At 38.4% G+C, this 18,787-nt stretch overlaps 1 protein-coding gene across 1 annotated transcript in view; it reads left to right on the top strand.

Moving 5' to 3' along the window:
• Positions 1-18,787, top strand: part of LOC117505039 (NACHT, LRR and PYD domains-containing protein 3-like) — a 241,888-nt gene that overhangs the window by 192,295 nt on the left and 30,806 nt on the right. Inside the window, exons 9-10 of the mRNA XM_034164562.1 lie at positions 13,308-13,404; positions 13,491-13,649. Coding sequence (XP_034020453.1) covers positions 13,308-13,404; positions 13,491-13,649 — 256 coding nt within the window. The remainder of the gene's footprint in view (positions 1-13,307; positions 13,405-13,490; positions 13,650-18,787) is intronic.

An 18,787-nucleotide genomic window follows, 5' to 3' on the forward strand; every position in this document is an offset into this window, starting at 1 on the left:
TGGTGAGGTAGGTGAGGAAAGAATCTGGCCCCGAACTGGATGAAGCACCAAGGTTAAATCCAGAACAATGATGATCTGCCATCAGATTCAGCTGCGAGGCTCCACTCAGCAGAATGAAAGTCAGCTGTGAGACATCGCTCTGTCAGTCCATGCACTGACTTGATAGATGGGGCGGGGCCCATGAGTAACATGACAGGTAGGAGCAGAGTCCTGATGTAATCCACAGCTGACACACCCGTGGCCACTTCACCCAGCAGCTCCACCTCAACTTCACCTGGAAACACAGACAGACAAACCAGCAGACCGGGGCAAACCACAACAGTAACCTAACAAAATGTGGAAAATGTGAAGTGCTGTGAACACTTTCCAGATGCACTGTATGTCACAGAGGTGTTAAACAAACTGCATCAGCAATAATTTTGCCTAAGTCAGGAGAATATCTGAAAATGCTCAGAATCTTGGGACGTTGGAGATGTTGAATATTAAAGCTCCAGTCACACTGCAACTGATCAAGGAAACATACAGTGCACACCAAAAGTATTGGAACACTTGTTAAAGTTACAGTTTACAACCCTGGAACTCTAGGAACTGGATCCCAGGATACAGATGCCAAATGAAAAGGAATACAGTGCAAAAGAAGATTTTTTGCACTGTATTCCTTGAATTTTTGCTTTCAGGTGCACAGCCAATCAACGCCGAACAGATACCTGAATTAGCAAATCATCTTGCGGCAGAGCAGGGAGAGCTGGAAAATGTGCAGGTTCAGGGGTCCTTAGGAACCCTGAACCTGCACATTTTCTTACTGTTTTAATGTAGGAGTTTGGGTGTTTTCTGTATTATTTTTAATGAACTGAGTGATCACTGTCAGGATGTTCTTTGTAATGTAATTTTGAATAGAGCAATTTAAGTTATAGTTCTTATATTACTATTATCATCCAACAATTGTGTAATTGACCATATGTTATTTTCCATTCAGTTTTCCATAAACATAGATGTCCTCTTACAAAGTACAGTGCATCCACACATCCAATTATTCACAGGGCTTCACTTTTTCCACATTTTATGTTACAGCCTTTTTCCAAAATGGAGCTAATTAATTTTTTCCCTCAATTATACTCACAAAACCCCATAATGACAACATGAAAAAGTGTTTTGAAATTTTGCAAATTTATAAAAAAAAAAAACATGTACATAAGTGTTCACACCCTTTATTTATTTATTTATTTATTTATTTATTTATTTATTTAACATTATTTTACAACTATGTGTTGAATATTGTTTTGTGTTTAATGTTTTACTTGAACCCCCGTTTGAGTAAAAAACTGTAACAAACCGAAAAGATCAATATTGTATTCAAACTTGCTGTTTCACCTAATACTCTGTATTGTTAGGATGCTGGTTAAATTTAAAATAATAACAATAAAAAAATTCAATGCAAGTATGCCAAAAATCAGTATTTGCTTTTAAAATAATTTTTATTATTTTTGCTAAATTTCACACCCATAAAGCATATTTTTGGTTACGCAATAAACCGTTGTTTCCTGGTTTTGTTCCGGTCAAGGAAAATGAGAAATACATTATCACCATCTTTCAGCAGTACATTTAGAAAAATAATAAGACTTGTTTATATTTCATATAACATACACGTTAGATCCCGCCCTCCCCACCCATCCTGCTGGCAATCTTTTGTTGATTAGCATTGTTAATAATTGCAGACAGTCATTTGCATGCTTAGGCTGTTTGAGATGTTCTAAATTCTTTGCCTACAGTATTTATTTATTTATTTATTTTACAATAATTGCCTTTTTATAAAAGGAATAAACATACATGAGGAAAACAAGCTTTCCTGTTTCTCCAGAATGATTTATGCAATCTTGTTCTTTGTCTCTGGGTGACCTGACCACAGACATTTCTGTGCATACTCATCATCCTTCCTCATGATGTTGCTGTGCTTTAGTTCCCTTTTCTGCACACATGCACTTGTGCTATTACAGCCTGGAAAAGCATGCAGTCCAATAAGTCCATTGCAAACGTCCAGATCATGCAGTTGTATGAGAGTTTTTTTTTGTCCAACAGTCTGTTTGTTTCCCACTGCAGTATTAAAGGTGAGGTTATTCCAAACTTGATCACCATTGAACAGCAAGAGCAGGAACATATCAGTGACTTTGCAGCATGGAAGTCATGCAATATGATCTTTGTATCAGCTTGTCCATGGTTGACTTCGTTTTTGACAATGCATGTATTTGACAGCGGTTCAAAGGTTTGGGTGTGTTCTTTTCCACTCCTGCAACAGATGTTTTATTATGTGTCAGATAGCACATCATGGGTCAAAGGGCATGGGGAAACAGGAGACATGCCAGTTTATTGTATCCATCCATCCATCCATCCATTTTCTTCCGTTTTATCCGGAGTCGGGTCGCGGGGGCAGCAGCTCAAGCAAAGCCGCCCAGACCTCCTGATCCACACACACCTCCTCCGGGGGAACCCCAAGGCATTCCCAAGCCAGCCGAGAGATGTAGTCCCTCCAGCGTGTCCTGGGTCTTCCCCGGGGCCTCCTCCCAGTGGGACGTGCCCGGAACACCTCTCCAGCGAGGCGTCCAGGGGGCATCCGGAAAAGATGCCTGAGCCACCTCAACTGACTCCTTTCATTGTGGAGGAGCAGCGGCTCGACTCCGAGCTCCTCCCGAGTGACCGAGCTCCTCACCCTATCTCTAAGGGAGCGCCCAGCCACCCTGCGGAGGAAACTCATCTCGGCCGCTTGTACTCACGATCTCGTTCTTTCGGTCATGAGCCAAATCTCATGACCATAGGCGAGGATCGGAACGTAGATCGATCGGTAAATCGAGAGCATTGCCCCCTACTCAGCTCTCTCTTCACCACGACAGTCCGATACAGCGACCGCATCACTGCAGATGCTGCACCGATCCATCTATCGATCTCACGCTCCATCCGTCCCTCACTCGTGAACAAGACCCCGAGATACTTAAACTCCTCCACTTGAGGCAAGGACACTCCACCGACCTGAAGAGGGCAAAGCACCTTTTTCCGGTCGAGAACCATGGCCTCGGATTTGGAGGTGCTGATTTTCATCCCGGATGCTTCACACTCGGCTGCAAACCGCCCCAGTGCACGCTGAAGGTCCTGGTTTGACGAAGCCAACAGAACCACATCGTCCGCAAACAGCAGAGACGAGATTCTGTGGTTCCCAAACCAGACCCCCTCTACACCCTGGCTGCGCCTAGAAATTCTGTCCATAAAAATAATGAACAGAACCTGTGACAAAGGGCAGCCCTGGCGGAGGCCAACGTGCACTGGAAACAGGTTTGACTTACTACTGGCAATGCGAACCAAGCTCCTGCTGCGGTCGTACAGGGACCGGATAGCCCTTAGCAAAGGACCCCGTACTCCCGGAGCACTCCCCACAGGGTGCGCCGAGGGACACGGTCGAATGCCTTCTCCAGATCCACAAAACACATGTGGACTGGTTGGGCAGACTCCCATGAACCCTCGAGCACCCGATGGAGCGTGTAGAGCTGGTCCAGTGTGCCGCGACCAGGACGAAAACCACACTGCTCCTCCTGAATCCGAGGTTCGACCATCGGTGGAATTCTCCTCTCCAGTACTCTGGAATAGACCTTACCGGGGAGGCTGAGGAGTGTGATCCCTCTATAGTTGGAACACACCCCGGTCTGCCAATCCAGAGGCACTGTCCCCGATCGCCACGCGATGTTGCAGAGGTGTGTCAGCCAAGACAGCCCCACAACATCCAGAGACTTAAGGTACTCAGGACGGATTTTATCCACCCCAGGAGCCCCGCCACCGAGGAGCTTTCTAACCACCTCAGTGACTTCGGCCTGGGTAATGGATGAGTCCGCCTCCGAGTCCCCAGTCTCTGCTTCCTCTTCGGAAGACGTGACGATGGGATTGAGGAGATCCTCGAAGTACTCCTTCCACCGCCCAACAACATCCCCAGTCAGGATCAACAGCTCCCCACCCGCACCGTAAACAGTGCTGGTGGAGAGCGGCTTCCGCCTCCCGAGGTGTCAGAGGGTTTGCCAGAATCTCTTCGAGGCTGACCGATAGTCCTCCTCCATAGCCTCCCCGAACTGCTCCCAGACCTGAGTTTTTGCCTCTGCGACCGCACGGGCTATGGCACGCTTGGCCTGTCGGTACCTGTCAGCTGCCTCTGGGGTCCCACCTACCAACAAAGATAAGTAGGACTCCTTCTTCAGCTTGATGGCATCCCTTACTTCTGGTGTCAACCACCGGGTTCGGGGATTGCCGCCGCGACAGGCACCAGAGACCTTGCGACCACAGCTACGAGCAGCCGCATCGACAATAGAGGTGGAGAACATGGTCCACTCGGACTCCATGTCTCCAACCTCCCCCGGGATCTGGGAGAAGCTGTCCCGGAGGTGGGAGTTGAAGACCTCGCTGACAGAGGGTTCCGCCAGTCGTTCCCAGCAGACCCTCATGATACGTTTGGGTCTGCCAGGTCTTACCAGCTTCCTACCCTCCCAGCGGATCCAACTCACCACCAGGTGGTGATCAGTCGACAGCTCTGCCCCTCTCTTCACTCGAGTGTCCGAGACACGTGGCCGAAGGTCAGATGATACGACTACAAAGTCGATCATCGACCTCCGGCTCAGGGTGTCCTGGTGCCACGTGCGCTTATGGACACCCTTGTGCTCGAACATGGTGTTTGTGATGGACAAACTGTGACTAGCACAGAAGTCCAACAACTGAACACCACTCGGGTTCAGATCAGGGAGGCCGTGCTTCCCGATCACCCCCCTCCAGTTTATTGTGCACTATAAAAAAGATAAAATGCCAGTTTATTGTGCACTATAAAAAAGATAAAATGCCAGTTTATTGTGCACTATAAAAAAAGAGATAAAATGCCAGTTTATTGTGCACTATAAAAAAAGAGATAAAATGCCAGTTTATTGTCCACTGTAAAAAAAAGAGATAAAATGCCAGTTTATTGTCCACTGTAAAAAAAAGAGATAAAATGCCAGTTTATTGTCCACTGTAAAAAAAAAAGATAAAATGCCAGTTTATTGTGCACTATAAAAAAAGAGATAAAATGCCAGTTTATTGTGCACTATAAAAAAAGAGATAAAATGCCAGTTTATTGTCCACTCTAAAAAAAAGAAGATAAAATGCCAGTTTATTGTCCACTCTAAAAAAAAAAAAAAGATAAAATGCCAGTTTATTGTCCACTGTAAAAAAAAAGAAGATAAAATGCCAGTTTATTGTCCACTCTAAAAAAAAAAAGATAAAATGCCAGTTTATTGTCCACTCTAAAAAAAAAAAAGAAGATAAAATGCCAGTTTATTGTCCACTCTAAAAAAAAAGAAGATAAAATGCCAGTTTATTGTCCACTCTAAAAAAAAAAAAAGAAGATAAAATGCCAGTTTATTGTGCACTATAAAAAAAAGAGATAAAATGCCAGTTTATTGTCCACTCTAAAAAAAAAAAGAAGATAAAATGCCAGTTTATTGTCCACTCTAAAAAAAAAAAAAAGAGATAAAATGCCAGTTTATTGTGCACTATAAAAAAAGAGATAAAATGCCAGTTTATTGTCCACTCTAAAAAAAAAAAAGATAAAATGCCAGTTTATTGTCCACTGTAAAAAAAAAAAGATAAAATGCCAGTTTATTGTCCACTCTAAAAAAAAAGAAGATAAAATGCCAGTTTATTGTCCACTCTAAAAAAAAAAAAGATAAAATGCCAGTTTATTGTCCACTCTAAAAAAAAAAAAAAAAGAAGATAAAATGCCAGTTTATTGTCCACTCTAAAAAAAAAAAAAGAGATAAAATGCCAGTTTATTGTGCACTATAAAAAAAGAGATAAAATGCCAGTTTATTGTCCACTCTAAAAAAAAAAAGATAAAATGCCAGTTTATTGTCCACTGTAAAAAAAAAAGATAAAATGCCAGTTTATTGTCCACTCTAAAAAAAAAAGAAGATAAAATGCCAGTTTATTGTCCACTCTAAAAAAAAAAAAAATAGATAAAATGCCAGTTTATTGTGCACTATAAAAAAGATAAAATGCCAGTTTATTGTCCACTCTAAAAAAAAAAAAAAGAAGATAAAATGCCAGTTTATTGTCCACTCTAAAAAAAAAAAGAAGATAAAATGCCAGTTTATTGTCCACTCTAAAAAAAAAAAAAAAAGAAGATAAAATGCCAGTTTATTGTGCACTATAAAAAAAAGAGATAAAATGCCAGTTTATTGTCCACTCTAAAAAAAAAGAAGATAAAATGCCAGTTTATTGTCCACTCTAAAAAAAAAAAAAAAAAGAGATAAAATGCCAGTTTATTGTGCACTATAAAAAAAGAGATAAAATGCCAGTTTATTGTCCACTCTAAAAAAAAAAAAAAAGATAAAATGCCAGTTTATTGTCCACTGTAAAAAAAAAAGATAAAATGCCAGTTTATTGTCCACTCTAAAAAAAAAAAGAAGATAAAATGCCAGTTTATTGTCCACTCTAAAAAAAAAAAAGATAAAATGCCAGTTTATTGTCCACTCTAAAAAAAAAAAAAGATAAAATGCCAGTTTATTGTCCACTCTAAAAAAAAAAGAAGATAAAATGCCAGTTTATTGTCCACTCTAAAAAAAAAAAAAATAGATAAAATGCCAGTTTATTGTGCACTCTAAAAAAAAAAAAAAAAAGAAGATAAAATGCCAGTTTATTGTCCACTCTAAAAAAAAAAAGAAGATAAAATGCCAGTTTATTGTCCACTCTAAAAAAAAAAAGAAGATAAAATGCCAGTTTATTGTCCACTCTAAAAAAAAAAAAAAGAAGATAAAATGCCAGTTTATTGTGCACTATAAAAAAAAAAAAAGAAGATAAAATGCCAGTTTATTGTGCACTATAAAAAAAAGAGATAAAATGCCAGTTTATTGTCCACTCTAAAAAAAAAAAGAAGATAAAATGCCAGTTTATTGTCCACTCTAAAAAAAAAAAAAAAAGAGATAAAATGCCAGTTTATTGTGCACTATAAAAAAAGAGATAAAATGCCAGTTTATTGTCCACTCTAAAAAAAAAAAGATAAAATGCCAGTTTATTGTCCACTGTAAAAAAAAAAAGATAAAATGCCAGTTTATTGTCCACTCTAAAAAAAAAGAAGATAAAATGCCAGTTTATTGTCCACTCTAAAAAAAAAAAAGATAAAATGCCAGTTTATTGTCCACTCTAAAAAAAAAAAAGAGATAAAATGCCAGTTTATTGTCCACTCTAAAAAAAAAAAAAAAAGAAGATAAAATGCCAGTTTATTGTCCACTCTAAAAAAAAAAAAAAGAAGATAAAATGCCAGTTTATTGTCCACTCTAAAAAAAAAAAAAAGAGATAAAATGCCAGTTTATTGTGCACTATAAAAAAAGAGATAAAATGCCAGTTTATTGTCCACTCTAAAAAAAAAAAAGATAAAATGCCAGTTTATTGTCCACTGTAAAAAAAAAAAGATAAAATGCCAGTTTATTGTCCACTCTAAAAAAAAAAAGAAGATAAAATGCCAGTTTATTGTCCACTCTAAAAAAAAAAAAGATAAAATGCCAGTTTATTGTCCACTCTAAAAAAAAAAGAAGATAAAATGCCAGTTTATTGTCCACTCTAAAAAAAAAAGAAGATAAAATGCCAGTTTATTGTCCACTCTAAAAAAAAAGAAGATAAAATGCCAGTTTATTGTCCACTCTAAAAAAAAAAAAATAGATAAAATGCCAGTTTATTGTCCACTCTAAAAAAAAAAAAAATAGATAAAATGCCAGTTTATTGTGCACTATAAAAAAGATAAAATGCCAGTTTATTGTCCACTCTAAAAAAAAAAAAAAAAGAAGATAAAATGCCAGTTTATTGTCCACTCTAAAAAAAAAAGAAGATAAAATGCCAGTTTATTGTCCACTCTAAAAAAAAAAGAAGATAAAATGCCAGTTTATTGTCCACTCTAAAAAAAAAAAAAAAAGAAGATAAAATACCAGTTTATTGTGCACTATAAAAAAAGAGATAAAATGCCAGTTTATTGTCCACTCTAAAAAAAAAAGAAGATAAAATGCCAGTTTATTGTCCACTCTAAAAAAAAAAAAAAAAGAGATAAAATGCCAGTTTATTGTGCACTATAAAAAAAGAGATAAAATGCCAGTTTATTGTCCACTCTAAAAAAAAAAAAGATAAAATGCCAGTTTATTGTCCACTCTAAAAAAAAAAAGAAGATAAAATGCCAGTTTATTGTCCACTCTAAAAAAAAAAAAAGATAAAATGCCAGTTTATTGTCCACTCTAAAAAAAAAAAAAGATAAAATGCCAGTTTATTGTCCACTCTAAAAAAAAAAGAAGATAAAATGCCAGTTTATTGTCCACTCTAAAAAAAAAAAAAAAAAGAAGATAAAATGCCAGTTTATTGTCCACTCTAAAAAAAAAAGAAGATAAAATGCCAGTTTATTGTCCACTCTAAAAAAAAAAATAGATAAAATGCCAGTTTATTGTCCACTCTAAAAAAAAAAAAAAAATAGATAAAATGCCAGTTTATTGTGCACTCTAAAAAAGATAAAATGCCAGTTTTTTGTCCACTGTAAAAAAAAAGAAAAGAAGATAAAATGCCAGTTTATTGTCCACTCCAAAAAAAAAGAAGATAAAATGCCAGTTTATTGTCCACTCTAAAAAAAAAAATAGATAAAATGCCAGTTTATTGTCCACTCTAAAAAAAAAAAAATAGATAAAATGCCAGTTTATTGTGCACTATAAAAAAGATAAAATGCCAGTTTTTTGTCCACTGTAAAAAAAAAAAGAAGAAAAAAGCCATTTTTGTCCCCGCCTTCCACAAATAACATTCTTCTGGAGTCACAAAACATATTTCACCTTTTTAAAATGAATCAGTAAACACAACACAGCTTATAAAGCTATAAAGTTTTGTTTTTATATTTCAACCATTGTTTGTTGTTATTATGGTGTTTCTGTGTAGGCTCCCAGTTGTCCAGGTGGTTTCCATAGTAGAGAAGCTTGAATTTTCGACTGGACTGGGTTGCTTGACGTGAGGACGTTTCGCTTCAAATCACAGAAGCTTCCTCAGCTACAATTCTTGCTCTGGTAGTCTGACTTCTGTCTTGACTCTTGTAGAGAAGAATAAACCAGAAGCCAACAAATGCTGGAGTTTTTTAACCTAACCAGACCCCACCTACCGAGAGGCTGACTGCTATAGGCTAGTGACTAAACAATAGCTCTAATTAGCACCTATTGTGCTCTAGTTAGCACTCTCCTAATGACAGGACGGAAGCCTCCCTTATTATGGTGTTTGTGATTTTTTTACTTAGTGACATATGTGACAGTTTCCTCAGTCACATATTGCACTTGAGCATAAAACACAACCACATTAGTTCTGGAATTTATTTATTATTATTATTTTAAAAAACTTGGAAAATAACAGTCTATATTAAAGGACCGTGTTCTCCTGGCTTCTTGTGATTTCTGCTTCTGAACATCACTGCAGTTTCTCCCTATCAGTTCATTTTTTTAAACATGATTTTTATTCAGTGCATTCATATATCCTGATTTTAATTTAATTTCAACTATTTTTTTTTTTGTGCGACTATGCTTAATGCATAAATTAACACCAATTTTTAAAAAAAGAATTCAGTATAATTGTTGTCAGCAGCTACTGTTTGGCCATGTTGCGTGCACATCAGGCATGTTATTGACATACCATCTGTACCGGAGTGAGAAATGATGTGTCTCGACAGGTTTAAAGTCCGCCAGTCAGTCAGTGAGCATCGTTCAAAGTTCTGGCTGTGTGATTGGTTTCCTTCATGTCACAACCTCAGTCAGTCTGAAACCCTCCAAAATATTAAACTTAAAAGATGCCGTCCCTCAGGAGCAGAAAAAAATCACAAAGAGATTCACAGACACGGAGGTTTGTCAAAGGTGCACAGAGCTGCTGCAGAGGGGCTAAAGAGCCGCATGCAGCTCCAGAACCATGAGTTGATGACCCGCTGATTCCCCCCCCCCCCCCCAGACCAGCTCTCTTTCTCTCTCTCTGCTTTCACTTTCACTTAGTCGTATCTGCTTGTCGTCTCCTTGTCGTCTCCTCTTCTTTACAGTGCTGATCAAGTGAGTAATTTGTCTTTATATTTGGATGATTTCATTAAATGTTGCCCTCTTTTGCTGTTTCCTGTTTTTGGTTTCGTTAAACTCACACTGTTCTTCTTTGCGTGAGAAAGGTGCGAGTGTGATCGTGGCAAAGACTGTTTCCTGATAAGAGGAAGGCAGAAAACCAACATTAGTTTCTAACTGGAGCCAGGTTCAAAATGAAAAGTTTCCTTTTTTTTTTTTTTTTTAAGCAGCTGTAAGATGAAGGTGCAGGGACCGTCTGAGGGGAAAAAAAATGCAAAAAATGAAAAGAGAAGAAAATCCCCCCCCCCTAAAAAACAAAACAAAAAAAAAAACTACAAACTAACTGTTTTTTGGAACTGAGTTGACTTCCTACTCAGCTGGTTTATTTGAATCATGAGCACTTTGTTTTGCATTCGTGGGTGCCTCCCACCAAATGATTAGAGTTTGCTTTTTAGTTGTTTTTTTTTTGTTCCCCCTCCCAGTCCTTCTTTCTGCAAGTTCCCCTGGGCCTGAAAAGAATTTGCGGTGGAAACCCTGCAGTTCATTATGTACATATGTACGTCTGCAAAATGTGGCCCTGCAGGCGACTGAAAAAACACTAACTGACCAAATCTTTTTTAATACTGACTGGTCTGTGCAACTCCTACTTCTTATTTATACATTGCACACTTCGGAATCCCGGGAGAATGGTCTCATACTAACTTGCTATAATGGCTACGGAGGTAGTCCATTCTTCATTCGGACATGCTTTTCTGAGCATGTCATTGACTACGTTTACAAGCTGTTAATATTCGGGTTAAGGTCAATATTCCGGTTTCTGAATCATTAGGAATAACCCGTTTACATGCTTAAGCAGACAGAGTTACTCCTGTATACATGGTCACTGGTATCATTTGGAATATCCCCATCCAAACAGCAACGCATGGACAACGTCCAGGCGCACGTAGAACGTCATGACGCAAATATGCGTCATTTCCGTTTCTTCTTCCTCTTTCTACTGTCAATAAAAGACATTATATTCATGTCTTTCACAATACTAATGAAGTATTTGGTTTCCTCCTCGCTCCATAAGTGTGGTGCTGTGCTGCCGCGTTTGGATTTCCCCATACTTGTTTACCTCTGCTTCTGTGGTGTCCGGTGGGTTGCACACGCCGCATACAAGTAGTTGGCATACTCAAAAGACCAAGATTCCTTGCGGATAGGACGTGCAGAACACAAAATAATGTTCCTTTCTATGGGGATATTCCGATGCGCGTTTATATGACTTGATATTCGGGTTAAAAAAGGAGCAACCCAGCGGTCATATTTGGGTTTTTAAAAACCGGAATATGAGCATATTCAGGTTTTTGCGGGTGTTTATATGGCCGTGCGCAACCGGGTTATTGCTAATATTGCACTTATGAAAGGGTTATTGGCTGCATGTAAACGTAGTCCTTTAGGTCCTTCATACTTTTTTGAGTAAATGCTTCGATGGAGCATAAGCATGGCTAAAACCTTTCAGTTTTTGGGGGGCCTCTGCCCCAAAACAAAAAGAGATTGTCATTTTTTTATGTTAATTTATGTCTGGGGGAAGATCTGCCCTCTGAGACTCCCCACCTTTTTAAGCATTTTTCCTTTTTTTTTTTGCCTAAAATGTGACCAAATTGTCATATTGCAATATTGTCATATCTGTATGATACACAATATGACTATGATTTCACACAAAGTGCAGCAACAGTGAAAATTAAACATTCTTAAAATAAACAGTAATAATACCACACTCATTTTGCGCTTATCATAAGCTTAGGATGCAGTGCCCTCCAAAAGTATTGGAACACTTGGTATTTCACACATATTATGTTAGAAAGATTAAAAAAGAAAATAAGATTATAAAATCAAACCTTCACTGTGCCTTGTGATAGAATCACTCCGACGACTGGTTCAAGATGGCGGCCGCATTTCTTGCACCACAGCAACCAATATTATTTATTACATTTATTTACATTTTATTACAGCTTTTTATGACAACGGTTTGTGGCTTTTTCCCCACTGCGGAGATTTTTGTGCCATTTCCAGTTTGTGTCTCATCTAACATAGAGCGAGCCTCGCGCCACTGTGCAGCGCTCCGCTTGTAATATATACACAGTAAATTTTGTAGAGGAAAATATGCCCTGCTGAGATACACTCGATTATAGAGTGAAATCAGCTCTACCATTTGTCATCTCCAATGAGAGTCATTCACAGCATGATAGAGTTGATTTTACACTGTGATAGAGTATATTTAACTCTTTTTGGTCTGGGACCAAATGTAGTCCCTGTGTACCAGGATATCTTGCCCCCTGTGGGGGAAGTTGTCCTAAGATATCTTCCCCCCACCCCTGAAAAGCAAGTCTGCTGTAGCATTATCACTCATTTCATCCTACCCAGATTTATACATGGCTGGCAAAGTGGAAAAGACATTGAAAGTGTATGTCACAGGGATGTGGTGTTACCCTTGTACTAGGATATCTTACTGCGTACCCCATCATGGACAGATGTTCTACCATATTTCAGGTTGTCAATCAGGTTCATATATTTGTAGAGTATATTTGGAAGGCGGATATAAAGATACTTCAATATAGGAAATATTACTTTTGTAGATAGCTATAGATACATACAGAAAGAATACCAGTATTGTTCACCGTCAAACTGTGCTTCATCTGGGACCATAAAACATCCATGAAATATAGAGTTTAACAGTTGCTCCTGATTGGGCCTTATCAAGGTTTGGGTAAGCTTTAATCAGTGCTGCCCTGTAGGAATGTTGCCTTTCAGAGGTGAGGGGAAGATTTCCAGGGTGGGGAGGAAGATATCCAAGGGGGGAAGATATACTGTTACACCGGCAGAGTAACTTGCTAACTTAAGTTCAAACAACTTAATTCATTTAAGTTTTACAATTTGTAACACTTTTTTTTAAGTTGGTTCTTTTTTTCAGTGTAGATTTGCATCTGAATTATTGATTTCCTCCTTGGCCTTTATCAAGTTTCCAAAGAAACTGGTTTTATTGTTTTTGCATATGTCAGACAGACAAACAGGCAGCCATCCAATCACAGATCTATTAAGGATGACCTTCAGTCTTGACTTTTATTTTTGTATGAAGTCAGGCTGCCAGCAGAGTTTGTCTTCTGATGCAGGAATGATGGGAAATCATGTTTGACAGCATGTTGTTGTGTTTGTATGAAGGTGTGGACTCCACTATGGATCAAGGAGAGGACAAGTTGGAGGAACCCTCTAAAACTGGACTGGATGGACACCATGAGATCCAGACCAAAGCCCAGAGGTGAGATGAGGATCTGTGACAGTTGTCCAAGTCAGAGCTCAGCGCTCATCTCATTATTCACACTAAGAGCTGTGTGTGTGTTCAAGGCCACAGCAGGACACGGCACATTCTGCTGGACCTGGACCTCGACTTACACCTAGACGCAGAACGAAATTTGTATCTGATCCCATCTGTGTATCCATGAGAAGTGACCGGTCAATTGGAGCACCTCCTGATCTAAAAGAACAACCATCTACTGGAAAGACGTGAGTTCTTATTGACACTAAAATGTTCCTGCGTTCATGTTTGCACAATTACTTACAGTCAAGTGTGGTGGGTGACAGCCAATCAGAACAGAGCGGCACCGTGACATCAGTCACTGTTCTCGTCAAAACTGCTTAATTTTGCATGTTTATATACATGTTTCTCATATAGTATATAAAAGCTAGCAAGAAATAAACTCTTCGCAGAGGTTAGCATGGTGACTACACTTCCTGGCGTAGCTACTTGCTAACAGCTTAGTTTCTGATATATTATGTAATTGCTAGCAAGAAGCAAACACTTCTAAAACTGAAAAGTTTTGTAACCTGATAACTCCTCTAGAGTAATTTACAAGACATTTGGACTGTGGACAAAACATTTGAAGTCATCATCGTGTGCTCTGAAAAACACTGATCAACATTTTCGGTCACTTTATGAACCTAACGACTAATCAGTTAATCGACTTATTTTCTGAATTCACAGATTATGAAAATCATGTTTAATTGCAGTGCTATCAACGGTTTTAGAGTATCCCAGAATCCTTTGCATGCTGGGGAAGGAGGCTTGATACTGGCTCAGCTTAATGCTAACTTTAACATTGAAGCATCGTTAGCCTTGGTCCTGTTTTTAAGTTATAAAATACATCTATCAGCTGTTTCAGAAGAAGATAACAGGTTAACATAAAAAGGTAAATATTACTCACAGACATATGCTCTTTAGGGTTTTAGCGGAGAAAAATTAAGATAAAGTGAAATAAAACAAAGAACCAACGAAGCAGCAGATCAAAGATCGAAGCACTGCTTCATTGGTTCAAGGTTTAATGCAAAGCCGCACTGCAGAAACGGTTGATTATACAGACCCGCTGTGTCAGGCTGCTGTCCACCTGTATTCAAGAGTCATTAAATGCACCAGACTGGCTAGAACTGAACCACGGGTTCCTGGACAGTCACTTCAGTGCTTCCTCTTGCTGGATTTATTAATTCCGTGGCTTAACATTTTGACACCATGATCCAACTTTTAACTTTGTGTTCATCCGTTAATGTCTGTGAAATCGTTCTTTTGCGTGCGCACGTTCTGGGGTGTCGCCTCTGCTCTCCTTGCTGGCTTCCTTTCCATCTGGGGTTTTAAACACACATTTGACACCGTGATCCAACTTTTAACTTTATGTTTGGGTGTTATTCACTGCAGTCATATTCTTGCCAAATTAGAGGATTGAAAGGTAAGATATTTTTTTTTTCTGAAACAGCAATAGATGTAGTTAATGGGTTGATTCAATGTAAAATACTCAATATTTTATATTTTAATTTTGAGTTACATCGTGTTGAGAATGTGTGTATCAAATTTGATACAGCGGGTATTAGAAGTAATATATTTGCAGATCTGTCAGTCATACTTTCATTGAATTTTAAGCTTATGCATTCAACAATACATTCCATAAACAATGCAAGCAATATTTCTGAGAAGAAATACAAAATAATTAGGTTTACAGGAATTTCCCCAAAAAACTCCAGCATTTTATTGGTTTGAAATGTTATGTTTGCTCTGGATTTAGAAAGGATGTTTTTATGCAAGAACACCCAATGTAGCAAATATGATACAAATAAAAACTCATATATGCAAAAATTTTTTTTTGTTTGTTTTTTTTTTGTTTTTTTTTGTGCATCTGTGAAACGGCCCAATAAATACTCCTGTTTCAAAAAATTAGAATTTTCTGGCAATTATTTCATGGGATGGGCTTTATAGGGTTAAATCATAAACATACTTTTACAGCAGCTCATAAAGAAGGAATGAACATGCAACTGTTTTACCAAGCTTTTACAATAAAAAGCTACCAGATCGCGCAGCCGGTTGACCATAATGCTATGGTCGACGGTGTCGAAGGCTGCGGACAGGTCTAGCAGGACTAGGACCGTGCATCTTCCTGCATCAGCGGCCATCATGATATCACTAGACACTCTCAGTAGTGCGGTCTCGGTGGAGTGGTGTTTCCGAAAGCCTGACTGAAAAGTGTCATAGATGTTGTGCATCTCAAGGAAAGACGTTAGTTGTTTTGCAACCACTTTTTCCAGTATTTTTGCTAGAAAGGGGAGCTTCGATATTGGCCGGAAATTCTTAAGCTCAGACTGGTCCAAGTTAGGCTTTTTGAGTCTTGGTTCCACCACAGCATGTTTAAATGAGCTTGGAAAGAGACCGGATGACAGGGACATGTTGAACATTTTCATGACCCATGGCCCTATTGAGTCAAAAGTATCTAAAAAAAGCTTGGAGGGAAGGACATCAAATGGGCAAGAGGTCAGGTTCATTTTAGTTGCAACTGCTGCAATGTCTTCTAGTGACACTCGGTTTTTTTTTTTTTTTTGTGCATCTGTGAAAAGGCCCAATAAATACTCCTGTTTCAAAAAATTAGAATTTTCTGGCAATTATTTCATGGGATGGGCTTTATAGGGTTAAATCATAAACATACTTTTACAGCAGCTCATAAAGAAGGAATGAACATGCAACTGTTTTACCAAGCTTTTACAATAAAAAATAGTTTACCTTTTAAGCTGTTCCAAAATACGTTCTCCACTTCATGGAGAAGGAGAGAGAGGGACAGAAAGGGTCCAGATGAAACAGTTCTCTGCGATTCCAGAAGCAATTAGAGGTGTTTTCAACATTCAAATATACAGCGTCCGTTGCACAAAGCAGGTGGGATTGTGCGCAAGAGGGCTGAGCGTCTCCAAAACGGTCCTCGTAGCTGCCAGGTGCTCGGATAATGGGCTTTTATCAGCCTTGTCCTCTCCACAAACATGCCTCTATAATCCTCGTTCGTTGTCGTAGTAACCTGTACACAAACTGCCCCACACTGCTGTTGATAAATTTTGAACATCTTGAAATTAGCGCCAGGCTCAGAGATGAGCCTTGTTAACCGAATATACTGCCTCTAAGAGTCTCTCAGAGCCACCATTCTCCCACGATAGTTGAATAAATCCTCTCGTACAAAAAAAACTTGCTATGTGGCTCATTATTCATCCTTCATTATTTGGTGGGACCAGGGCTTTATGAGAGTTTGAAGATGCAAAAAGAGCAGCATAACAACTGAACATCACTAATTCATAATGTTAAAATCCAGTGGTGGGCACACTTCCGATAATCCGATAACAGATAATTATCGAAGATAATGTTTTCATTCTCTGATTATCTTTTTAGATAACTTTAAAAACCATTACCGGACTAATTATCTTCTGATAAATTGTTGTCCGATAACTCCGTTAACCAAGCTGAACAGCAGCAAACGTTTTTAAAATTTAAAATCAGTTGAAACCTACCTGTTAAAAGTTTCCTAAGAGATGTATAGTTCTACCCTCTGCAAACAGAAGAGAGCTTCTTTCAAGAGAAACCACTCTATCCTTTGCAGGCAAAGAACTGGTAACCAAAAAAAAAAAAAAATTATTTTCTTTAACACCATACAAATACACTGGCAATATCACCCAAGTTATCCAGAGGCATACATTTTTAACTTATGGTTCAAATTTTAACCAAACTAATTTTGGACAAGTTATTTAAAATTACTGTGATGTCTGAAGTTTTATAAAGTGAAAATATCAGATATATGTTTTAGTTTTAAAGTAATGTACTAATTTTTAAGGTTTTGTGAGCACATGCTGTGCCTAGCAGTGCATTATGGGTAGGATCAGGTAATCTCAGCACGTTCACGACAGGACAAATGCATTTCGGACACTCTGTTCTGGCTCCACAGACAGCAGCATTACACTCTAGTGCCTAAAACTCTCGTGAATATATTCTCTGGGTTTATAGACGTTATTGTATTTGCGTTTGTTAAATTCCACGCATCTTAAATGTAGCAGACACGGATTATCTGGAATTTTGTTTTGGCAAGTTTGCAAGTCCTCTACTGCCATCTACTGGCCAGTAGTGTTCATGGCAGTATTCACCCTAAGTACTAAGCGTCTGGGCACCAGTAGATGGCAGTGTTCTATTTATTTTGACCCCAGTTATATCAGATGGCTGTCAAATCAACTTTTTGGCTTTGCAAATGGCTTTTTTTTTTTTTTTTTTTTTACAAATTAAGTTTAAAAACAAAACAACAACAAAAAAACATTACAAGACAGCTCTGCGGTGTTTGCACATGCACAGATGCTTGTAGCTCTGCAGCAGCAGGATACACTAACGATGGCTGACCAGAATAATATCAAACTGGTTTGATTTTCATTCGACCATACGATCGGCGATCAGGAGGTGGTCGTGAGATGCTAAACGGAGCTTGTTACTCCACGTACACTACACAATGTGGGATGCTCGATTAACCTGAAACTCGGTCCAAAAAATTCTCGCACGAATGAAAAATCATCTGAAAAAGGGCCAAAACTTGCACAGTGTAAAGCCAACATTTATGTGTCAAGACAATATTGAGTGCACGTTTTACAATATAATAAAATGTGCGCACGGCACTAATAAAATGAGCGCACATTCTCTTCACATGCAAAACATTTTGAGATGACACTTCCAGGGCTCCGTAAAAATGCCTGTTTTTACAAATAAAAAATGGAATATTTTACAAAAGCACATTTATCTGTAAACACCAACACACGACACACGTCACAGTAATGTGTTGGTTTACATAATGAATGACTGAACCAATCAGTGTTTAGCAGAGGCACTTTTACCCAGAATCCTTTGCGATCTGTCTGTTTGTTACAAAACCTCAGAATTAGTGCATTATTCAACATTAAAAGATATATGTTCTATTTTAACATTGTACAAATGACAGAAGTAAGTAAGTAAACTTTATTTATATAGCGCTTTTCACAGACAGGGGTCACAAAGTGCTTTACAAGGTAAAACAATAAAAATATACAGTAAAACACTCAGTACTAAAAGATTATTGGCCATGAAAAGCCTGTTTAAAAAGTAGAGTCTTTAGTTGCTTTTTGAACATCTCAACAGAGTCCAGGGATCGCAGGGACAGAGGGAGTTCATTCCAGAGACGAGGCGCTACGGCTTTAAAAGATCGGCCTCCTCGAGTTTTAAAGGAGGTTCTAGGAAAGATCAACAGGTTCTGACCTAAAGATCTGAGGCTGAGGTGTAAGGCTGAATCAAGTCAGCAATGTAATCAGGAGCCTGACCATGTAGTGCTCTGAAA

Source organism: Thalassophryne amazonica, chromosome 23 (assembly GCF_902500255.1).
Source record: "Thalassophryne amazonica chromosome 23, fThaAma1.1, whole genome shotgun sequence".
Taxonomy (NCBI): Eukaryota; Metazoa; Chordata; class Actinopteri; order Batrachoidiformes; family Batrachoididae; genus Thalassophryne; species Thalassophryne amazonica.